At 40.1% G+C, this 25,770-nt stretch overlaps 1 protein-coding gene across 2 annotated transcripts in view; it reads right to left on the bottom strand.

Annotated features, from left to right (window-relative positions):
• Positions 1-25,514, bottom strand: part of GRIK2 (glutamate ionotropic receptor kainate type subunit 2) — a 359,554-nt gene extending 334,040 nt beyond the window's left edge. Inside the window, exons 1-2 of one of the 2 annotated variants that reach the window (XM_063153074.1) lie at positions 25,392-25,514; positions 19,816-20,220 (exon numbers count right to left, since the gene is read on the bottom strand). In XM_063153074.1, coding sequence (XP_063009144.1) covers positions 19,816-19,930 — 115 coding nt within the window. In that variant the 5' untranslated portion in view covers positions 19,931-20,220; positions 25,392-25,514. The remainder of the gene's footprint in view (positions 1-19,815; positions 20,221-25,391) is intronic. The other variant, XM_063153075.1, reaches the window with a different exon arrangement.
• Positions 25,515-25,770: the final 256 nt, after the last annotated feature.

Genomic DNA, 25,770 nt, shown 5'->3' with positions numbered 1-25,770 from the left:
GAGTCCGCTAAGTGACCATGATCAGCAACCTAGTGGTTGTTAACAGGTAGCTGATGGGAGGATTTAGTAATCTTGCAGAGACATATTTTGGGGAGGCAGACATGCAGATTCAATATTTTCCTTATAGGGAGGGGGGTAAAATCTCCACCTTCTATCAGCCTTGGAAGCACATAAATATAAGCTTTACAGAACTCAAAGAACAGCCATAAAGGAATTGTGCTGAAAATGAAGGGGAGGAGAGAAAGAAATCACAGTGCTCCACAGATGAGTTGTAGAAGCTAACATGAGGTACTGACTAGAAACTTCAATTTGCATATCCGTGTATGTAAGTATGAGACATCTAGTCATAGAGGTGAAAATACAGATTCAAAATTTCATTTAAAAAATATAAAATAAGATTACATCAAGATATTGGAGAAACAAAAATAAAGTGTTATATCTATACGTGCACATATGTCCCTATTTGCAAATACACATATTTCAGCTTTAGGCTTAATATGTCTGTGTCCACCCTTCTCCCTTCCCCACATGGGATAATCTACCCTGAGTTGGTTTTCCCTGAAAAGAGTCATAGAATCAGGGTTTGGATTGGAAGGGACCTTTTAAGACTATCTAGTCAAACCTTCCTGCAGTGAGCAGGGACATCTTCAACTAGATCAGGTTGCTCAGAGCCCCATCCAACCTGACCTAGAATGTTTCCAGGGATGGAACATTTACTGCCTCTCTGAGCAATCTGCTTCACCACTCCACAGTAAAAAACTTCTTCCTTAGATCTAATCTAAATCAATCCTCTTTTATTTTAAAACCACTACCCCTTGTTCTGTGGCAAGACACCCTACTAAAAACGTTGTCCCCAGCTTTCTTACAAGCACCTTTTAAGAACTGGTAATTCAGGAACTGAACAGGGTTTGGCATTAAGCCTTCTTCCCCCACACATCCCTATCCCATTCAGGGTTTCAACTGTCTTTTTCTGTATGAGATGGACACTTGTGAACAGATACCTACATAGGCACACTGCAGAATAAATCCAGAGTTTTATAAGTCTCAAAACAGAATTTGCTTTTTCTGGATTCTGTAGCAATCAGGAGGCATTTGTCCAATCATGGATGAATAAGTTAAACAATACTGGGTTTAATACTGAGCCTTGGGGGACAGGACTCGTGACAGGCCTCCAACTAAACCCTGTGCCACTGATCACAGCCCCCTGGGATCTGCCATTCCCTTCCAGAGTTTCCCTGTGAGGACATGAGAGCAATGCCAAAAGCCTTGCTGGAGTCCAGGTGGCCAATATCCACTGCTCCCCCCTCATCCATCCTGGCAGTTGTCTCATTGTAGAAGGCAACCAGGTTGGCAAAGCATGATTCAAAGCCTCTGATGAATCAATGCTGACTGCTCCTGATCACCTTCTTGTTTTCCATTGCTTGGAGATGACCTCCAGGATGAGGCATTCCATCACCTTTCTGGAGACTGAGGTGAGGCAGAATAGCCTCAGGAATACTAAAATTTCTGTGTTTGTGTTTCTTACAGGATGCCATGCTTGTACCATCATATTTGTAGATATTTCTCTTTTGTCTTACAATTAAAAAATACACTGAATTTTCAATTAGTGAATTATTTGAATTTGATATTCAAAGTTTTCTGCATAAAACAAATGTATTTAACTGTTCAAAGCAGACATGGATTAATTTGTCTACTCAAAATATTCCTCTTCTCAAAGCTGTTTTCAGTTAAAAATATTTCTCTTTACATCTATAACTTCTGCAGCTGCATTATGCCATACATTTCAAATCATGATGATCAATTGCTAATAAAACTATGAAACCATTCCCTATTAAACAAAGTTAACAGTGACTATCAATTTAGGCTATATGCCCAATGCATTTTTTGCCATAAAACAGGTTTGCAAGTCTTAAATGGTTTCACATTCCTCTAAACCATACTAAGAGCATAACATGAATATTTTAAGCAGCTTAGCTTTGATTTAAATATATTTACTCAGGATATGCTGGCAGCATCCCAAAATGCAGTGTAATACCCTTAAAGCTGGCAATCCCAAACTCAATTTAAGAGAGCAGATAATATGGGCTAGCAGCATTAAAGCAAATAAAGTCAATTAATAGGAGTTTTTTTCCTTAATTTGTTTTCTCTAGCTTGAAATTGCAAAGGATGGATAAAGCTGTGGGATTAATGAAGAAGGAAATTAATGGAAACTGAATATAAAACAAAAAACGGAACAAAGAAGTCCAGGAGCTATTATTCATTACTCAGTTCTTAAGGTTTAAAATTGTATAGCAATATTCTTTTATTTAAAGCAGTGCAAAATGGAAATTCCACCTTTGGAATTTTTCAGACATTCACCAGCATATTCTAAGAAAAGCAATATGTTAATTTGACAGCATTTACTTCCACTGAAAAATAAATTATTGAAAATGCATTTCTAGTTATAGAAAATAATGTTTACTGTATGAGCCCTGCCAAATTATCTGTTCCTGAGATTTCCCTCAGACATAAAAACTAATTCAATTCATTTTTAAAGGAGTTAGTCAGGCTGCTGTATGTGCATATTGAGATGTTGGCATTTAGGTGTTCCAAGATCAAGACAAGAAGAAAACAGCCAAAAATAGTCACAGAATAGTAACACATTCCACAAGTGAAAACAAACACTTACATTATTTAGTTACTGCTTGAAGATATTTCATATTTTCCTGCCTACATTTCACCTAGCTCAAGAACAGCAAAAAAAATGAGTTCTGTTCATATGATGCTGTCTACAGTTACACTGGAAACATTTTATTGAAAGTAGTGCTGGAAACATTGCTAGTAATTTCCCAGCACCCACTGATATTATTTTGTAAACATAATAACAGTAAAATTTTGCTGTTAAATACCTACGTTTCAAGTGGTATCTAAAAAGACAAAAACAGTCACTTCAGCAGGAGAGCATTTCCCAACAATTCTATAACACAGCTCATAGGAGGTTCATTCTAAAGAACATTCTAGGCATATGTATACCCATATGCTTTGTTTCGAGACCCATCTGTTTTGATTTGATATATGTGCTTCAAAATAACATTTATTTTATGAAACATACAACAAGTGAAAGGGTCCACAATACTTGCTTTGAACAATACAGAGATTCCTTGTAAAACAATTATGTTATTTGGATATATTCTCATAAATTTGCCAAGGAAATTGCAGAATCTTTTCTGAAGCTGGAAATTGCATTAAGCTTCAAATCAAAATTGTGAAGTTAAGATGTAAAGCAAAGTTTTTACTATTATTTCTGGGAATATTTAACTTCTGTATTACTGAAGTCATTCATTATAGTCTCAAATTCATTGAATGCTGTGATTCTAAGCAGATAGGTATTTGACTAGTCTCAAGTAATCAGATTTAAGTATCTTTGAAGAATTGTTTTGTTTCACAGTTATCCAGCCCAGTAGGGTATACTTTTCTAAGTCAAGCCTGTAAGCACGCAGAATCATCCTGGATTCAATAAACCCTGAACCTGAGTCAAAATCAAATAAGTAATTTTCAGATTCTATTTGTTTATAGATGCATATTTCAACTTGCTCTTAGCATTTCCTGACTCTTTAATATAATGTAAGAAGTTAATCCATCAACTCTTAGATTCCTTAACAGACAATTTTTTCTGTTTACAGGCCTTTAGCCAGCCATAAAATCTCTTGCAAGCCGACTGCCTATCTTTGAGATTACTCCAATAGTGTGTTAAAATGTGAGGGAAAACCAACCTCCCAGCAATGGGAGACTCAACATGACAAGTCTGAGCGAAGAAAAGCTTCAATAACAAAGTAACAGTAAAATCGACTACTGTCATACATGCTGGTCTCATCAGCCAAACGTTAATAATGGAAAAAATGTGGAAGAATTAAAGTCAACTGTTAACTTTTAGGAGTTCTCTCCTTTCAGAAAAAGAATCAGATGATCTATGATCCAGAGTGGCTGTACCCCCAAGTGCATGCCCAAGCACAAATAGCAAGTGTAGAAAATGCAGTGTAAGAATCAAAGATTATTTGTGCAAAAACTGGAAAAAAAAAAAAAAAATTGTGACCAGACTGGGGAAGGAGGATTTGGTTTTATCAGGAAGTAGATATCTTATTCATGTTGACAGATTGCTCAGAATGCTGACTCAAAACCAAACTTGAGGAATTTCATTTAATTAAAAAAGCATTATGAATTTATTATGGATCAAAAAACCCCAAACACACAAAGCATGCCCAAAATACCCTAAAGAAGACCTACCAAAAAAAAAACCAACAACAACCAAAAAAAAAAACCAACCCAGAGATTCCAAGCTTACTCACATTTAAAAGCCAAAAGTTTTTAAATGCAAAATGTACGGTCATTAAGCATAACCTATGATTGTTGACAAGACTTTAATTTTAAAAATCAAGTTTATCCACAGGTAAAAAATTGTTTGTTATTTTGATCAGACTGAAAAGTATGTATGGTGAATTCCAATAGGTGTACTCTAATTCAAGAGCACAGGCACATGACAAAATACGTACCTCTTATTTCCATAAGCAAAAATAGGACTTAGGGAATGTTTAATTTTCTATGTGAGCTTTTTTCTTCTCTAACACTTCAAGTGGAACCCTATGACCTACCACGACAACTCTTAAAATGCAATTTTAATGCTTCGCAAAGCACATACAGGAATTTTATATCACTGCCATAACAACATTTAATATTATTATTAAGCAGGATTAGAATGGATTTAAGAATGTTTTGAGAACCAACATGAAAGTGAGACACCCAGTTCTGAAACACAGCTTTTCCCATTGTAATCTGACAGATGCACCTGTAAAAACAAATGTAAAATCCAATTGTGGCGCATGGCTGACTAACATTCTTTCTAAAAAGATAACTTTATTTATTTAATAAATTTTCAGCATTTAGCAGCATCCTAAAAAATAACTTCCATAACTATTGGTAAATTACCAAGAACTACAGGGATTTAGGAATGGTATTCACTTAAATTTGCATTCTTTTACAAATAATACTTGGTTTTAACATGATTGAAGTTTCTCTCTCTTGTGTTTGTCTGGTCATTACCAACATTTTCTATTTACTGGAGTAGTATGCAGTCAAAAAGGCATGGTCATGGTAGATCCCTTTCAAGAAAGGATAAATTAGATAGATAATACAAGATCCTTCACCAAGGTTGTTTAAGATTTATTTATAATGAATCATCTCATATTTCTGTCATCAGTTTTATGTATGGTTATACTTACGGCTCTTTCTTTTGAACAAAAGAAATAGTTCTAGAAAACTGACACATGAAGAATCTTGGTCTGTGGATGAAAACTCCAACTGCTTAAACTACACAAACACAATGTCTTTAATAAAATATCAACATTAAAATACTGAAAAATAAAATAATACAGCTCTATTCCATATAAGCAGTGAGCTGATTTGGGCTTCTCAACAGCTACTGGGCAGCTGTGAAATTACTTTGAATAATAAACTTTCTCTGATCAAGGTCAGATCAGAATGATCTATCTATTTAACAATGGCCAACAGTTATTTTCTTGTGCCACAGTAACATTTCTCAGCAGCACTGTTTGAGTATAGCATGAAACTGTACTCTGTAGTTTCTGCACTCTTGAAATAGTATTTTCCAGTCTTTAAAATAATTATATTGGGTTGGGTTGGAGGGGTATTTTAGTCTGGGGTTTCAGGGTTTTTTTAAATTACTTGTTTTGGTTGGTTTAATAAATAAGATCAAAGCACTCAACTCCAAGTTTCCTATAAACTTTTTCACATTTTTACCCCAGCTGAATACATTCTTCTTCTGAGAGAAATGAGACAAGAAGCTGCCAAGTTAGATAGTAGCTTGTGCAGCCAAAAACACCGTCCTCCATATCTCTTCATACCCAGAGGCATACACATCACTGCTGACACAAACCTCAGAAAAGCAAAATTGTCAGGACTCTGTTTAGTATTTTACTACATTATACTGGAGATCTCCAATGACAATTTAAAGTCTTTAAATTAACTCTTTCTTCTACATAAATGCTGAAATACCAGTAAAAGATGTCATATGGCAAGGAAGAATATGGAACAAGGCAAAGTTAATACTTGGTAAAGTAATACTCAGGCAAAGACATTCAGCCCTGCAGCAGAAAAGGTTGTGGAAGTGTAGTAGTGAAATATGATCATGGAAATTCAGATAATTTGTTTTTTTGTGGTTGTCAATGAAAATATTGGTGAATGTAGTGACCAATATTTTTTTTACATATAATAATTTAAAGCATTTTTAAATGGAACTTGAGTTTATTTGAAAAAGTTTTGTGCCACTTTGTGTAACTGAACAATGTGTTTCCATAAGACAAAAAGGAAAACATTTGGTTGCTACTGAAAAAACTATTATAAATATATACAATGCTGTAATCACGATAATGTTTTAGGGGTTTTTTTTTTTTAAATATATAGCACTTTTTACAGAAGTTTTAACATTATTCCTAGTTCTGAAATAATCAATGTGTTAAAAAAATTTTCCCTGTGAAGTAAATAAACATAACTGGTTTTCTTAAAGATATGAAATTATATTGAAAGGTAACTAATTTCTAAAAATATTGAAAAAAAATTGTTAAGAGACATAATTATAAAACATGGGCTAAAAATATTTGAAAAATCAAAAGCATTGCAGTCCAGGTTACTAACACTGTATCTATGAAATATTGAACTTAGGGCATTTAAGTACTCATAAAGCATCTGAAAATCTTAGCATACCCCTATTCCTTGCCAGCACTGATAGAAAATTTTTTGAAATTTTGTATAACAGCACAAAGCAGTCTTCACCAACCATAAAATATTTCAATAAAACCTAGACTAACCCTTTTCCAGTTTTCCTCTCTTTTTGCTTAATACCTCAACTACCTTTATGGTGACACCAAAGCAGATATATTCTGGTTATCAGTGGGTTTACTTTCTCACAAAATACACAAAATTAGTTTCCATTTATTAATTCAATATCAGAGCTACATGAACTCTAAAATTTAAACTACTATTTTATTACTACTTCAGCTTCTTGGTCTTTAAAATTATTGTTGAACAGGGGATTCATGGAATTAAAATCTCATCTGGCTTTCAACCAACTAACTATGTTTGGGCAGTTATCCATGTGGGTAAGGTTTTCTAGAAAATGTGTCTGATGAAATAGAGGAGTTAAATACAGAAGTAATGATAATAATCTTCTGCCTCCTCGGGAGTTCCCATAATTGATCAGCGAAGAACTAAAAGCTCAGCATATCCTGGTTCCTTATAGTCAAGGCTCAAAAAACTCACCTAGAGGTTTGTTGCAGTACTGTAGCTTTAATCTCACTAAGAGATTATACTGTAGCAGAAATGGACTTCACAAGGCTCTACTGATTTACAGCACTGCTAGCTGAACCCTGAAACATTGGCATAATTATCTCCTCTTAAAAGTGTACTGAAAGGAAGTTACTATGGTTCTCACACAGGTAAATCCTCTATAAATTAAGATTTCCCTTACACCAAGAATATTGGTCCATGGCAAACAGGGTTGATGTCTTAACAAGAACCACTTCTACATTTTAGCAGTTGCAGTGGGGTGTTGTGGGTAGGAACACATATACATCCTCAGCTTCATTCACAGAAAGAATGGAGGAATTCCTAATTTTTTAGGATAGGAAATTCTAGTGTCCTCTTTTTTTCTGTCATAAATACGCTTTACTTAGTGCATTCTTTGCTAAATTTCATGTTTTATTGCTTGAAATCTTTTATTTTCAAGACCACTTTGAAAATATTCATGATGATCACACCCTGTAAGAACACATTCTTTCACCTTCACATCTCTTTGCTATCCCAGGCTCAGACTACTTGTCAGGAAGCAGATGGATAATCATTATGAACCCTTCTATCAAAGACCTCTGATGCACCCTCAGGCACTTCTCCTGGTTTACATTAATGATAACTCCAGCAAAGGAAACATACTCCCACCTTTTTTTCCTGCACTTGGGTCACCAGAGCACAAAAAACCTCTGTGTGTGTGTTTGCACACATCCACATAGAGCTGCACTTGTGAAATTATTGCTGCTTAGTTCCTTTGTTCAAGTCACAAAGAAAACTTTGTGACATTCAAATTATTGCCAAAAATAAGTAAAGGGACTTATCAGAAGTACAATAACCAATTGTTAACATGGATTGGTGAAAATATTTTTAAGTATACAACCACAGTGGAGTAGAAGACAAAGCGCTTCTAATTTTCTATCCTTAGAACCATCAGATAGGTTCTGGTGAGTAGAACACCAGTTGCCTGTAGAAACAAAGTGGAGAAGGCTTCCAAAAATATGTGTTACAACTCCTATAGACTAGAAGATGACAGTAAGGACAAAAAAGGAAATTATTGTGAACAGACTGCCTGCGGCCACACGACAGCTAAATACAACAGCTTTATCCAACTCAAGCATCTTCCCATGAATGAAAAGAGTAAAAAAATACTCTGAAAAGCAAGCCACACTCCTTATTTGACAACAGGGTATAGCCTTACTTTAAATTATAGCAAAAGTAGTGTTTAATGAACACTGATGATCACAGAACAAGAGAAATCTACAGCTCAATTTGAAATCTCCAATGCCTGGACACAAAAAGTCACAAATGGACAACACTGAGCATGCTCTGACTGACTAACGTTGATTTGATCTTTAAATGTGACTTTTCATTGTTTAGGCAGGTTTGAAAAGACATTATAAAATCTGATTTAATGCATTTTTGAACACATTTTTCTTAGCTGTATCACAGGCACACAGTCAGTTTCTGCAGGCATATTGAATGTCGTGAATGACAGAGTCTGTTAAGATCTGAAGAGATAAGCCTTAATAACACTCATATGTTATAGTCTTTCCTTCTCAAGGACATCCAAACAAATACATATAGCATTACTGGAAGGAAGTCACATGTATCTTTCACAAATTTCCATTTTCTTCCCTCAGCTGCTTACAGATGAGGTATGCACAGGTTGTACCATTTCTCCTGAACCGACCCCATGCATGCTTCTTTCAAGGCTAAGAAAAGATCAAATCTAGGCAAAACCAAATTGTTTAACTATGTTTCTGCTCTTTATGTACACATCATACTCAATATTCAATAACAAGCAGAGGGATTTAACTGAATAAATTCTTGGTTTAAAAAAAAAATAAAGCAATGCTTATTTTGCTAAATTATCTGATCATTTTGTCAAATGTTATCTTTATGTTTGATTTTGACTTGACAGAAACAAAAATCTTACTATTTGCACAATTGTATATGGCCTTCTTAGACAAACAGTGGGGTTTTTTTCCATTAACCCTCTTCAATTCCTTTCTGTTATTTGTTCAGCACTGATGGCCTTGAATTCATCTGCATTATTTTGTTCAAACCACCTCCATCCCACTTATCAACTGTTTTTCTTTCAACAAAATGAGGAGAACAGTGTTGTTCTCTGGGAGCATGTCCAAGTAGTTCATTGACTGAAACAGATCAGCACCTCAAGGTATGAAGGAAAGCACCAAAAACTTAGCTTTGAAAATGGACTGGTTCAAAAGCACAGTTGTTAAAAATTAGCAAGACATACTCCTTCAGTAATTGATATTTTCTTTTAAAAATAAGAGTACCAAGTTTCACCTCAAATTAGCTATGACCAGTCATTGGCCTAGCATTTGAATTTTGCACAGCAATATTTTCAAAAATCAGACTTAGAGAGTGAGACATCAAACATCCATTGCTGAAGGGACTAGAAGCATATGTAGGTGCCTCAAAACACCATAGAAAATAGGTATTTCTAAATATATAAATACTTTTTTAAAATGCATAATCATTAACTTGAAAATGTGGCCGGGGAAAGGTCTTCTTATCATTTAAATAAAAAATCCCAACTTTGTTAGTATAGCGTACATGAAAACTGTAAACATTGCTGAACAGTAGAAATCAGATAAGTAAAGAGGTTACAAGTTAGATTCCCTAGGGCTCAGTCCTGATATTGGTCATTTAGTGGCCCAATAAGAAACAAGAGTTATGCATTTTAATATTCAAATACATGCTGATAATTTATTAAAAGTTCTCTATGACATTTTTAAGCATTTATTTAAATATTTGCTATTAAAATGCATAAAATGTGAACATACATATTCCCATTAATATATAAAACCTAAAACCACTGTGATTAAGCATTTTAAAAGAAAATTAATTCTCCTCTTTTAGAGTACTCTGTGTCATTCTAATTTTTCTAAAGTACCTTTTCACCCAAATTCTTAACAAATAAGTATAATGAAACTTCTTTTAAAGATTTCCTGCCTTCTAGGATAAATGTTCCAAATATCAGTGAGATTATTGCTTTAGAAAATAGTTTTCTCTTACAGAATCTGCAATCTTTATGTTTGCTACTGTTATTTACATATATTTCTACATAGTACAATATTTCTGATTGTGTTACAGTATTTGATCAGTAAAACAAGTTATTCTACTATTGAACTGCAGTAACCAATAAGTATACCATTTTCAACTTTAAAAAAAATCCAAACCAAAAAGCACCATCAGTCAAATATTTTCATGATGTTACATTTGTTTTATAGTTCATGCCTCTATATTGTTAAGGTAAATAATAAGTGAACAACAAATGGAGGTGCAAAAAAAGGTAGTGTAACTTTAAAAGATAATTGGGGGGAAAAAATTACAAGGAAAGACAGGTCCTGGAATTAGCACCTTTGCTAATGGTAACCAGCACAGCTGGTTTGGCTTGAAGAGTGTTGTATTCAACATCTCTATGGACCTAATCATGCAACTTAGGAATACTCCAACACCAGTTCATAGAGGCAATGACTGTACCTAGGATAAACTGGCAAATACCCATGAACTTTAACACAATTTCTTCATTTTAGCATGAGAGGAATCTAAGCTACTCTTTTCCTAAACAGCATGCTACAGCTTACAGCTTTGATTTTTATTTCACTCCATATTAACATAAGCCACTGAGCAGAACAAAGAGAATAATCAGACCTCAGGCATACAGCAAGTTATCTTATTCCAATATTTGATCCATAAATTGTTGTTTCGAATCACTACATAAGAGACTTTACATAATTTCCTCTCATCTGTGGTGTAAATATAAAAGCACACCATCATAAGTCAACTTTGCACTAAACTCTCAAGGACTGTACATCTCTGACAATCTCAATGTATGGTACTGACTGATGACTGAGCACTCACACTATAAAAATATAGGTAGAAACAGAAGAATTAATTGTTTTCCAAGTAAGTAGAAGAACTGGCTTCATCAAAGTTTTGCAATCTGAACAGTTGGGGCAGGACTGAAAATATTTGCTTACATGCTTTAAAAAGTGAAAGTCAAATTTTACCATTGTGAACTGTGAGACTCAGATTTTCTTATAAATGTTTCATGCTTACTAGTGTAATTATTTTAATTATGGACTCTTTGGTAAATCATGTCCTAATTGTGCAACTTCTAAATAACAGCATAAATGTGAGTTGATTGATATAGCTGACATATGTTTAGCTCTTGAGCTGATTGAAATAGCTTGTATATATTTAGCTCCCAGGGAAGGACAAAAGCCCAAATGGATGGCAAGTTCAATAAACTGATCTTTAATAAATTTACCCGGATTATTACCTAATCATGTATGTGCTTTATTTTTAAGAAAAGTTTTTTACATTCAGTATCAATTACCTTAGGACAAAAACATTTTAAAGTAATAGATATTTCTGCATTCAGGGTAATGTAACAATTTAAAACACTGTACTGGACATACATAAGGAACTGTGTACAAAGATGGCACAGTTTTTCAGAGTGAAATATTTCTACACCTTTTGAAAAAACTTGATAAGCTTTATTCAATAAATTTCTGTAAAGTAATCAGTTAAATATATGTGTTCACAAACAAGTCCTCATTTACAGGACTAACTATGATTACCTATTGTGAAAACAAGCACCACCCACTTGCTGGCAAGTGTTTAGCAGAATGAGTGAACAGTGTCTGATTCAGCATTTTTGTATTTTTGTGTCAGGAAGAAACTGATGATCCATTGATATATCATCATCATAAATTTCCATCTGAAAAAAATGCAATATGTTGTGATAGACACCAAAGCCTGGGGAGAAAACAAAAAACCCCACTTTGACTTCCCCATGTTGCTGATTCCATGAGAGACATGGTTCATCTAGACTAACTTAAGCCATCTTAGACTTATCCAGCTTAAGTCAACCTTGTCTAATCCTTCTGCCTCTTTCACTCCCCAAATGCTGCAGAGGAGCCCTAAGGCATGGCTTAGACTAGGAGTTTAGTTTCAAGACAGAAATGAGGACTTCCAGATTTTTTTTACTTTTTCCATGGATTTTCTCAGAAAGTTAGAAAAACAAAGACTTTACAAGAAGGACCAGGAAAAAAAAAAACCATATTCAAATATGCATTTCTCTTTCATTTAAGTAATCACTTTTCATTTCACCATTTCAAAATAAATAAGGAAAAAGACAAAGTGCAAGGAAAGGATCAAATACAGGATCAAAAATTAAAAAAAAAAAATCAAAAAAAACCAAATATTTTTCTCTCAAAATTATTCTGCCCATCAATGAAACCACATTTTTCCATTTGTCTGTAAATATATGACCCTAACCTTTAGCTATACATACTGAAATCAGATAGTATGTTTTTCAAATTAATAAACGGAGACAAAGTAAAATATAATGATAAAAGAAAAGAAGAGGGGGAAAAAAGTAATCAAAATTTGAATTTAACAGCAGTTCCTGACAGCAAAATAGCAAAGTTCTCCCTGGACTGTTCTTCTGTCAGTTATGAAGCCTTGTACAAGAATTAATGATTCCAACAATGAGGGGTTTCATGACAGAAGACTGACAGACACTTTCAACACTCCTAGTTCAACTGACCTCAAATCCAAATCACGGGGTTTTTTTGGAAAAAAATAGGTTTTAAAGAGTCTGTGAGTGGAAATAATAATATAATAAAACAGACATTCAGTTAATGTACATTAATGTATCTTCTCCAAAAATTAGAGTCTCTAAAACCCATAAATGAATTTTCCTTCCAGTGCACAGATAAAGTTTACTGTGAACTAAGAACAAACTTTGCGATATAAACTCTACAGTGTAGCTGTGCTTTAAACTACTCCTACTGTAGTCTCCACTCACAATACCAGCAGGGAACCTCTTTTTCTATGCCCCAGGCAGAAACACCTGGAAGTGGAAACACTTTAAAAAATTTGTTGAAATACACCTAAAAATGTGTATTTCATTTCAAAGCAACCTACCAAACACATTCCTAGATGAGTTACTGTGTTTCAATAGAATTTTGGACTAGAAGAATAATATTCAAGGAAATTTGAATCATGACTGATCCAAGTCACCTGCAAATTTTGATACAAGCATAGTTCTGCAGCAATGCAAAAAGAGCATTCTTGACTTGAGCATTTGCACCCATTTTTCACTTCTAAATTTTGCCTAAAGGAAAAAAATCATGGTGGTTTTAATTCATTAAGAAGTACTTTTTAATGAAATTTAGATTATGCTTTTGAGTTTGCTAAGTGTTTTACATAGCTCTACTATAACACCTGCTTTATCCAAATCTGGCTGAGCTCCACTATTGGAATAATGATCATCACTTATTTGTTCCGTGTTCTTTGCATTACTGAGAGCTCTGGCTGTTTAAATTGAAGGTGCCCAACACTATTGTTTTCTAACAAAGGAACTAAAGTATTCAGGGGGGGGAAATGGGGTGAGAGTGAGGAGAAGAAAGGGGGGAACACAGCATGGATGGCATAAGACATGCACAAAATTATAAGTATTAATATAACAGTGATCTTTGATTCTCCATATTCCAGTTCAGATGTGACAGCATAATGGCATTATGTCATTATGTTATCATGCTGTTTAATCTAATCTTCCAACATACATTACAGCATAACACTATAAAAAGCTTATTCAGGAAAAATTAATTTGCCTTGCAGATTGGGGAGTATGGAAATAAGACACCCTCTATTTTCTCTTTTGCATTATTGACATACCTTCTAGTAATTGTTCCTCTGAAAGAGATTAGAGGGGATGAAGGTTAAAACTCAGAAACAGACAAGGTAAATACATTAAGTAGAGTACAGAGATCTGCTTTATTTACAATGACTACAAAATGTTTGGTTTGCTTTTTTCTCTAAATTGAGGGGATTTTCTCTGGTATAAAATAAATACATAGATAAATGGGGAAAAACCCGTCTAAATCTAAACTAATAAAACTAAACTCTACTATTTGAATTTAGAAAAATCTCCTTTTCTCTAGTTTTTTATCTCTGGTGGCAGAAACCATTTCTTTCAGCAACCACATTTAAACTGGAGGCATTACTTGAACATTGCATCTCTTCAAAGGACAAGTAGCAGTCAGTAAGAAGCAAGTTATCAGTAAGAATAAGCAGTCAGTAAGAATCCAAGCTATCAGCAATTGTGTGAAAATCACTTTATGAGACTATTGGTGTTCCAAACGTTGGGTGAAAGGACCTGGGGATATTCCAGAAAGCCCACATGGATGAAAGCTTTCTTAACCTACATTAAATCTTGATAATGCAATAATGAGTATTTTAAAAGGATAAGTCTAATTCCCCTATCTAGTGCAATAAAGACTGTATACAGCTAATCAGCTTTGCCCTTTCAATTAAACTCGTCCAGGACGTTCTATGTAGTCAGCACCCTGAATGAGTCATTAAAATTCTCGTTCTGTAAGAGTTGTGTGCAGTGCACCGTTGTTTCTAAATTCCATTAAATCCAAACGGTCTTTATCGCCCCATGACCACTGTGACTTCAATCAGCCAATTTAATTACCTTACAAAATTGTCAGCAGAAGCAGCAAAGAAAAACAGGAAGGGTTGTGACGTTATCAAATTGAAATCTTCCTCTGTGCTGTTTAATCTAGACCAGTCAATAACAATGCTTCTCACCCCCTTGCTGCCTTCCCGAGGCTCTTAACCTTACTCTTCTTTCAAAGATTCCTGTTGTTGTTTGTAAGACTGATTTTGAACTCATCTTCGTGAGGATGTTAACAGATATTGAAAGATTCTTCTCCTTGGCAGTAAATTTTTCATTGGCTCTGAATGCTGGACTTGCCAAGACACAGACCCCTGAGGGCTGCCATGAGAGTTTGGCTTGCAGATTTTCATCACACTTTTGATCTGAAGGCAGACTGCTTTCCCACTCAAACAAGATAAGTACATTTGTTTGTTTCTCTCAAATAGAGGCGGAAACCTTACCTTCTCCCACTAAAAGGATGTCAGTGCAAAATCCAAAGGAAAGAAAGTACATATCCAGGAGGTTTAATGCAACTCACTTCAGAAAACTCCACTCGATTACCAATTTTTCACTTGACCTCTTGTCTCACACATCTGCACAGAGCTCGTTCCCACTGCTGTGCCATGACTTCACTGGTTTTAATTGCTACAATTTTTAAATGGTCTCCTGAATGCCAGAACCATGTGTTTTGACACCCAGTGTCACCTCCACAGGCAGTGGATGCAATGATCCAGCCTCTTCGCTGGTTTTACCACACTCAAGCCCATAAAAACAATTATATGGAGATAAACTCAATCTGTTTGAGACAAAAGAGCTCAGCTAAGAAGTGCCATGTCAGATGAAACCCATGCTAAATCTTCACAGAGGAAGACTCAAACGTCTAGCAATTCCCCTCTGGGGGTTCCCACAAAGAAGTTGAAAAATGAGGGGGATTTTTTCTAAATCACAAAGAGTACACTATTTTATAATACTTGATTTGCTATGATTATTATTTTATGTAGGGCAACAGGAAAGTGCTAGCCTTCATGAGGACTTGGCGTAGTACTAAAATATAATTAAAAAATAGCCACTAGTAAGAAATGCTTCTGGTGAGAGTTCAAAACTCTTCCTTTTTCCTTTGAAAAGTTTTCCTATCTCTCTCTTGACTTTCTTTTGCTTTTAAGCTGGAAGAAGCCACATGCACGCACACACCCTTCCTTTGTAGCTCATTGTAACACAAAACGTTCAGCTCCCTCTCTCATCTGCTTCAAGTCAGGCAACTCCAAAGCACCAAAAAGTCAAAACTACAGGTACATGCCTCTACTTGTCTTTACCCTTCTTGAATGTCCTGAAGAAAATAAAACATCACACAAAGTGGGTTAAAACCTATCAGGTAAGTGAGCACCCTGCAGTGTAGATCTTTAGTCTTTCATCACATTTCCAGGAATAATGAGAGCAAATACAGTGGACAAACCACTTTCACCTTCCCATCACAGGTCTCTCTTCACACCTTTGCTGTAGGAAGGAGGAGCTGCTCACAGCAGTAGAGACAAGGCCGGAAACGAGCAGTTTGAATAAAAAGGACATTTTAGAGCCCCCCAGACTTCAAAGTGCTGACAACCCAGCTCCATATAGTAGTAGTAGGTGGGGGGAAAAAATGGGGTTTAAATAGCCCAGGCTCTTACTGCCTTGGGCAAGACAAGGGGTGGGTTTCTGAAAACACAGGTGAGCAATTACAGGTGTTTGACAGCTCTTAATGGGCTTGTTAATTCAGCATTTCGGGGACAAGGTGTTGAGATGCCTTTAGGGGGTAAAGGCAGACCCAGAAAAGAGGCCCTGTGTACCCTGCCCCATGTCATGGGCAGAGGGGCCGATCGGCTGGGCTCTGGATCCGCCGAGCTCCCTGGAATTTCTTGGGAGCCGCTGCCATGAGTCTGAGCATACACAGGAGCGGTGAATCGGAAAGCTGCGAAATGTGATCCCCGATAACGTAAAGGATGTGCCGGCGGTCACGTACTTTGGCTTTTGTTCGCTGCCAAGTGATAAGGAAAAGGTTTCCATCACACTTAGGACAGCGGAGAGATAAATACTAGGCTGCTGCTTTTCTCCCTCGTCAAGGTGGGTCTCATCCTTTTATCCGCATCAATGATTTAGGGCTGGTCCCACCTGACACCCTCGAGTGCCGTAGAGACAAACCTCACCTCCAGCGCTCCCTGGGCTCGCTGGTGGGAAGCTGTTCAGAAAGGGCAAGGGAGGGAGCCTGCTGGCATGGCCCATGAAGAAATGTGGCACTCAGGAAGGGCGCCACGTGTGATGCCCAGCTCCGGCAGCAGCAACAGGCAGGTGTCCAGATGCCTTACAAGTGTCGCTGGGGAGGCAGCGGTGCCGTCGCGCCACCCTCTCTCCGTGTTTGCTCCATAAGGTACAGACAGAAACAACCTCCCGAACCTGACAAATAGCCCAGGCGGTCCGACTTCCCTGTGTGGTTGCTGAAAGGTAGCTTGAGAGAGAGAGGGAGGGAGAGAAAGGACACGCTGGCTAGTCCCAACAATGAGAGGAGCCGTGGGAAGGACAATGCGAATCCATGGTGGCTAATTTGCACAGGAGGAATGAGGGGGCTGCAGCTCTGGCAGGCTTCAAGCTCTCCCCTGTTGCCATAGCACTGCTGGCTGAGGAAGGAGAGCGGGGGCTGGCAGGCTGCCTTCTGGAGGGAATCTCCTCAGCTCCCCCTTCTCCTCGGGAAGGGCTCCACGGCATCCCGTCCTCCTGGCCGCAAGGACATCTCAAAGGGACAGACAGCACGGGAACCCAGAGGGGGCGGTGGGGAGTTCCCCCTCAGAAATAACCAAAGATTTCCCGCAGCTCAGTCCCTGCTCCCTCCCTCCGCCCTGCTATGCCCTACGCAGAGACAGAGATGTCAGCCTTTGGAGAAGGCGTGGAAGTTCTCCCGTGGTCACAGACAGAGTGAGTTAGCCTGGACTAAGCTAAATGCAGACTCCTTTAAAACTGAGATGTGCAACAGGCCCGGATAAGCAAGGCAAAAGTCTTCCTGCTCTTTTCACGTCTAACATTCTCCACAACAAAATAAACTTATCAACTTCTCCCTACCTACTTTTAATGTTCAGTGATGGTTTGGCGACAATTCTTTTCAAAGGCTGCTACAAACAGCGGAGTGAGCGCAACTCGTTGGCCAGCTGTGTGACCAGGAGGCCGCTGGGAAGGGAGGTTAGCCCAGTAAAACATTCACACACCACCATGTCACTGGGCAGCAGACACGCGCTGCATCACCTTTCAGCCGCGGGGTTATTTATTGCCAGAGCGCTGCTCCGCAGGGCTGTCCCCAGGGTACACCGGACTGACACTTCAGAGGGAATTCCGCTCTAAAGAAGGAAGGTCCACCTCTCGCTAGTGCCGCGACCAGGAGGATGTTTGTTTACACAGCTGTACCTGAAAGTAACTCGGGCTCCTAGAGACAGACCCATGGAAAGACAGACAGCCTGCCAGTGCCATGTTACAGGCATCCTAGCGCTAAACTCACGGCGATGATTATGGATCAGACTGATTGCAAAATAGACCCCACAGTGATATACGGGCCCGTTTAGCCATGTCCAAAGAAACAGGCATTCCTGAGGGCGGTTGCTAAGAGCAACGTGCCATAAGCACCACCTTTAGACCAGATGGAAGCAGGAAAAAAAGTGCTGCTAGGAATTCAGAGATTGGTAACAGCCTGGTGACTTTTTAATCATTACTCACCTTCCCCTCCATATAAAACTGTGTGCGGGGGTGCTGAATTAAATTAAAATAGATACAAACCAAGGCATTATTCCCAGGCAAAGGCAAGAGATTTCTGTGCCCCAAAGAAATGGATGCAGCTGCTGCCTCAGTTTATCGCGGACAGCGGGAATGCGGGAGATCCGCTCTTGCTCCGGCCACCCGCGCTGTCGGCAGGCACAGAGGATGCTGCTTGTATGGGGGAGCAATTTTCAGCCTGTCCCTTGCTGGCCGCCCCCCACCGAGGCTCACCCGCTGTACCCGGGCGACCAGGAGGATGCTGATGCGGGGCTCCCATCGTATCTCGCCCCGGACTAGCACCGAGGGACATCCCCGGCCGCACAGACCCCTTCGGACCTGCTTTCCGAACTTTCCGTCCTGCCCTTCCTCGCTGCAAAACTTCTGTAGGGGATGCAGCGGCTGGAATTTGTCCCTTGCTTGCTTAGACACACGAACATGCGCCCTTGCCCAGGCAGAGCTCCTAAGGTCAGTGCCCTGGTCCAGCTGGGATAGCCTTTAAACTGTAAACCCTCTCTACTCTTGAAATGCCATTCTGATCTGCTTGCCTGCTTGCCTTTTTTTTTTTTTTTTTTTTTTTTTTTTTCCCCGGGAGCGGGAGGAACTCCTACAACTTTCCTCGCATAGAAAAGCTATGGTTTCGAAAGGTACCGCAAAAGCTCTTTGCCGAGCACCGCTCAAGACATAAATCATCTCTTCTCTAACCCTAAACGCCACTCAAATGTCAAGCAAACAGACAGATACTTCAAAGGAAATCAGCCCAGAGGTCTCAAATCACAGCGTTACGCCCGTACGGGATCGGCTCGGGGGATCAGAGACGGGCGGCCGAAACTCAACAACTACTTGACAGGTTTTCAACTGATCAATCACCGTATTAGCCATGCTTTCCCCTACCAGGGAAACAATAAAGCAAAACAATGGAAACAATTACGAGGAAGCCACACAAGCTGCGCAGAGCCTTAGGCAACCACGTTCGCCACTCTTTTTTCTATTGTTATTATAATTATCATCACCATCGTGCCGTTACTACGGCTACAATGAGCAGCAGCGACAGAAAAAAAAATCACACAGCAATTCATCCCTCCGGATGCAAAATAAAGAGGGACTTCGCTGCCCGACTCCGGCAGCACGTCCCAGCTCTCCCCCAGCATCCCCTTCGGAGTCAACCCTACGCACATCGCATTCAAGCTTAAACACACAATGAAAAAAGTGTCGGGAAATCTTACCAAATCTTAATACATGTGTGGTTCCTTGAGAATATCCAATCCACAGTAAGCAAAGAAGGAGTCTAATGGTGCATCTGAAGACTGAATTAGTTACAATACGGGAAATAATCTTCATGATGTTTCTATGCACACACGCGCTGCCTTACTTCCCCCTTCTAAGCCGTCAGGTTTCCCGGTAGGGTGAGAATGAGGATACGCAAACTGGCGGCCCTCAGACACGATCACGGCATGGTCACAGAGAGAGCAGAGAGTCTACGCTTCCCAAACCCATTAGCAATCCCTGCATGTTCTTCATTCACTGCGCCAAGGAGCAACCTTCAACTGCAAGGAATGGTGGGACATCCATGTTAGTCGGGGGAGAATCCTTGAGAAATCCAAACACACACAGCGTCCAGCCGAGTAAACCTGGGAGGCGAGAAAGGAGGAAAATCAATCGGTAATCCAGCTCGAGAGACCGCTGAGGTGCCGCCACACAGCGAGCGCCCGCGTTTCACCGGCGGAGCCTTTGCCGCGCTCCCGTTCTACTGCACTGCCGCACAGCTTCTGACGCGAAGCCAAGATTAAGTGAGAGAAATTGAGATAGCTCTTCTCTGCTTAAGGCTGCCTGCCAGACAGCCTTCCCAATTTCTATTATGCAACCGATCTGATCGCCCAGCTTTTTCGGAGGGGAAAAAAAAAAACCCAGCTCGGTTATATTTACATACTTCTTATTGCTATCAGTTATTCACTTGTTCTGAACAATGGCTAAAGGGGCGGGAGGGCAGGGGGGGCGGGGGGGGAGTGCTGCTGGAAGGGAGAAGGGAATCGGTTGTGTGACAATCAATTCCTGTATTTCAATAGCTGACTGCTTGGGTCGAGATCACTTAGCTTTGGAGTTGTGAAAGAGAAGGCTGACAACCAAGTCATGCAGGTTATCACAGTAACGTTCAGGTTTGGGGGGGAAAAATTACAATCATTAACTGTTACTCATTTTAGTGCATGATGTAGGATAAATGCTGTGGCTTGTGTACTGACTGTCCCTAGGAACTTGCTCCGGACTCAGTGATAACGGAGCACCAGGCTGCTTTTGCAAGGTAACAGGAATCGGCAGCGCTGGAACAACCTTGTTGAATGCACAGACCTGTTTCACTAAACTTGCTTGAAATTGCAGTGTTGCTTAAAAGACAGTAACTAGGGGATTTACTAGTTTGCGATTTTCACTTTATTCTGCCACTCTCATTTTGCACTCTGCTTTCTTTTCACTCCAGTATTGTGAAATGGTGCTGTTCTTCCCTATACTATGATCTACGTAGTTTGTCATTTTGCTGTCCTCAGTGAGAACAACAGCATTCCCCATTTGATAATGGGATACTGAGTTCATATCTGGAAATGCAGCCACAGATTTTTGGGTTTTGACCAGATGTTCCAAAGATAAACCCATTCTGTGGACTACTTCAGATTTTCCTTGGAAATGCAATTAGTTATGTGTCTGCATCCACTGAAATACATTAAACCAGGACTGTCAGACTTCGCAATCTAAGTCAGGATTTGCTGAACCTGCTTGAGCTTTACTACAAATACTGAAGAATAATTCCTGTATGTCTCATCAGGAAAATGAATTAATTTTTTCCTACATTCCTCCTACAGACATCTTTTGTCTCCTTTATCTCCCTCCTTTGCTTTTCATTAATAAAGAAAATATCACTAGGAGCCTTTCCCCACAGACACATACAGAAGAACATAGACTTTACAGACGTAAATATCAATGATGCCAAGCTAATGAGAACACTCTGTGAAATCTATCAGAAGCAGAGCATGGCAGAGGTGAGTTACAGTTTATTCTTAATTAACATCTGTGTGTTGTAGACCTGTAAATAAGTAACAGCAGCATTAGGATTATAACTTGTATTGTTTGTGCTCTGTACCCCTAGAAGTGTTAGCAATTCTAAGTAACTTTTTATCATTTTGCCTTACTGATTTCCTCTGCACACTTTTACTTAAAATACTGTAAAATGCTGATGAAAAGAAATGTACAGTCTGCGAGAGGATTATTAAACATCATTGATTTTTTTTTCCTTAAGATGGAGGCATAACTGTAGTGTCAAAAATAAGTATCATGAATGGCTAGTTCTGCAGTCTAGCAGGGAATTCAATCAGACGATTTGACTATTGGAGCACTTTGAAAAGAACACCTAGTGTTAAAAGCAAGGATATCTAGCGACTCCTTCAGTTCACACTTAGAATATCTCCCAGTAAAAAATGCAGAGAGCTGCTTTTTCTTCTATTTACTATTTCATTTATTCTCTTCTACTGGTTTCTATTTTTTCATAGTCCAAGGAGAAATAAAACCAACCCACTTGAACACTGTGAAAGTTCATTGCCTCCCTCCCTGGTGTTGCTGAAATAAAGGATATGATTTAGATAAGTTTTTAATGCTCAGGTGTAGCTTGCAGTCTAACTGGATTTTTTTTATTATTTTTAAAATTTTGTTTTGGTGAGAAGTTTTGAAAATATAATATTCGTCGTCAGGTTTAGCACATTAAACAATACATGAACTTTGGACAAAGTGACTCCTGTTACCAGTTTGATTCTCTAAGCTCTCTTAGAAAAAAACAATACAGCTACCTGTAATCTCAGCCCAACAGGGCACCTAACTCACGGAGGCGTTTAGAACTGGAATCATGAAACAACTTGTGGTTAATTCATTCCTGTTACTATTAAGCACTCAGCAGCCCACGCTGCAGCCCCGGGTCTGACGCCTGAGGCTCGCCCCGAGTTTCCTTCCCCCCGCCAGCCCCCGGCGGCCTCAGCACCGCGGACAGCGCCCGGAGCGGCCCCGGCGCCCCTTCAGCACCGCGGACAGCGCTCCCGGCCGCCCCCGCCTCGGGCGCCAGAACGCCGGGGGGTTTCACCCTCCCCACTCATCCCACAGCGAGGAAAGGAAATTAAAATCTCCTATCGGCTTCTTTAGAGATATATATTATGCCCTCTATTATCTTAGCTAGCCAGCTATTTTATGGGTTCAGAAGAAACACCGATGTCCTCCTTATCTACTATCAGACATCACCTAATGCTCTGTATTAACATTCCTCCTCCTTCTTTCAAACCCTAGCTCCCACCTTGAAAAAAAACCGTAGTTAGCCCAGAAATATTTTCTCAAGAATACAAGTCCCTTATATAAAAAAATCAAATCTTACAAGACATCAGATGTTTAGAACACACTAAATATTTGGTGACTGAAGATCACTTATAGACTATATAACTGACTAAAGCCTCAGTCTTCCCTACCCTAGACTCCTTTTCTGTTATTTGGACTTTAATTCCACTGCTTCTTAATGAAAAAGAAAATACCTTCTTGCATCCTCCAGACTGATTTCAACATGAAAACAGGTAAATAGTCTTAGTGCCTTCAATATTTCTTTCCCTGTGAGATGTACAATTCAAAGTCTGGAAATCCCTAATAAAATGTCATGGTAGATAAGCTGGTCTTCTGTTTTGAGATCCTGTCACCACTCTTACACAGCTCTTTTCATATTAAAGTCTGTATGAAACTGCCCTCTCCACTTCATTGATCATCAGCTGGGGAATCTACAATTCCTTGGATATATGTTTTGATTTGTTTGGTCATGTACTGTAGACGTGGTGGTAACACATCTCCAATACACAAGAACATCTTTAATACACAGGGCTCTGTTCAAGTGTAGCTGATATGAAAAATAGTAATCCAGCTATAGACAGGGGAAGAAGGAGCGACAGTCTGAGGCCTTACATCTTTTCTGGGTAATAAAAACCTACTGCAGTTTTAGCTGTGTGTCAAGTATAAATGGTGTACATTATGTACATAATGTTTCATTTGGAAAGGGGAGATATGTGATTCTGATTACCTTACTATATCAGGAGCTTTTCCCATCAGATCTAATTTTTATGTGCTGTTATCATTATAAAAGTTAACCCAGTTCCAGCTAGCTGCCACCTACTGGGATGTATAGTTTTATCATATTACTTTAAAAAGGAATGGGCTTTTATTTTCAGGTCATAGCTGTGCCTCTAAGAACAGACAGTGAGGTTTTTATACCACGTAATCTACTATTTTGACCTCTCACAACAACAGCTGCTATAAATTCAATGTATGTACAACATATGGTCCCCCAAATGTTTCTCGGACACTTTTCACCAAATCCTTGCAAACGTTTCGGATTCACATGCCACCACAGTCCTCCTGCTGTTGCAATCTGGTGTGAGGAGAGCCACAGCTTACTGCAACACCTGACCAGCATCTCTAGATCTCTAGAATCAAGTATTGCAGCTTTGCTGACAAAGCAGTAACACAGTTCTCCCTTCTAAAACGTTTGCCAATGTATTCAAATGAATGTTGATATCATTTAAAACAAATTGTGGCCCACTGGCATTTCACTCCCACCAGCTATAAAAAAAACCCCGTAGGTCCTTCTCTGTTTGTTATTATCTCAGTCCAAATTTACAACCAAGTTTCTGCTGCGCCAAAGATTAATGACATTTTAAGATGGTAATTAATTTTTAGCTAGTGGAAAGACTTGTATTCTAATTAATGAAGTGAGTGTGCAATAGACTTTCTTGTTACGGCACTTTTGAGTATCACAGCAATGCACTTTCCTAGCAAGTTTTAAGCAGCAAAAACAAATACTTCTGACATGATCTACAGATCAGCCTTTGGTCCCTTCAGCTTCCTTTGGGGTTGTGGAAGCTGTGCAAGATTTTTTGGAGGAAAATGATGATGCTTTATGCTTTTCCTGCTGTATTGCCCCAAAAGTTTCTAAGGAGAATGGGAAGAGAGGTTTCCATTACAATCTATTCAATTCCCTCTCAGTGCACGCAAGGCTCTTGCTATCATGCCTGCACTCCGTAGGCAGGAATGTCTCTTGCTTTCCAGAGAGTGTCAGCGCCCTGGCTACTTTAGCGATGGATGCTCCCCCAAAGAATGCTGATTTTGTTCAGAAATAAATGACAGGGCTGCCGATAAGCCGAAAGGGGGACTGTCAGCGCCGTACGGTGGGGCCGGGCAGGGGCAGGGGGAGACCTTACGGAAGTACAGGCTGCTGTCCACCCACAACTCTAGCGAAGTTAGAGCCCGGTTCTCACCTCCGCTCCCCCACGAGAGCGGGGGGCGCATCCTCACTGCAGCCGGCTCGGGCCCCCTGAGCCCGGCTCGGGAGCACCGCTCCGGCTGCGGGAGGGAGCCCCGGGCCACCGGGAGAGCCCCGGGCGAGGGGCATCGGGAGGCTGCGCTGCCCCGGCCTCTTGTTCCCCCTTCCCACAGAGCGTGGGGACAGCGGCGGCTCTGACGATGCGGAGCAGCGATGGAAGGAAGACAGGAAGCCGACAGGTCTGCTTTCCCCACAGCGAGGGACAGACCCGGGCGGCAGCAGCGCTCGGGTCGGCCGGCTCAGCGCCCGCCTTTGCCCCGAGACAGCTGGCCGAGAGCCATCGTGGTGTGCAGCCCTCGGCGCGACGCGGCCACGGAGCATCCCCCGCCACCCCCGGCCCCCCCCGCAGCCCCTCGCTGGCATGCAACCCCTCCGGCCGCGGCGGCCAGCCGGAGACCCGGGACATCCTCCTACCTTGAGTTGCGGGAGGGGAATCGGGGAGGGAGAGGAAGGCGGAGGCGGGGGAGGAAGGGCGGCGGCAGGACGCCGGGGACAGCCCGGGCTGCGGTGCAGCCGGCGTCCGGGCACCACTGACGGCGGCGGCAAGCGGGGAGGGAGGGAAGGAGGGAGCGAGGGAGGAGGGAGAGCGAGAAGGAGGGAGGGAAGAAGGGAGGGATGGAGGGAAGGGAGGAAGGAGGGAGATCCGCCTCCCTTCGGGAGCGCTGCACAGCGCCCTTTAAAGGAGCAGAAACCGCTTTCTCTACGGCCGCCGCTGCCGGCTCCCCGCACGGCCAAGTGTCGCCGGTGCCGCCGGCCGGCGCTGGGCGCAGCGCTCTCCCACCGTCTCCCCAAG

Source organism: Melospiza melodia, chromosome 3, assembly GCF_035770615.1.
Source record: "Melospiza melodia melodia isolate bMelMel2 chromosome 3, bMelMel2.pri, whole genome shotgun sequence".
In the NCBI taxonomy this organism is placed as follows: domain Eukaryota; kingdom Metazoa; phylum Chordata; class Aves; order Passeriformes; family Passerellidae; genus Melospiza; species Melospiza melodia.
The sequence above is the reverse complement of the archived record's forward strand: the minus strand, read 5'-3'. Positions and strand labels throughout refer to the sequence as shown.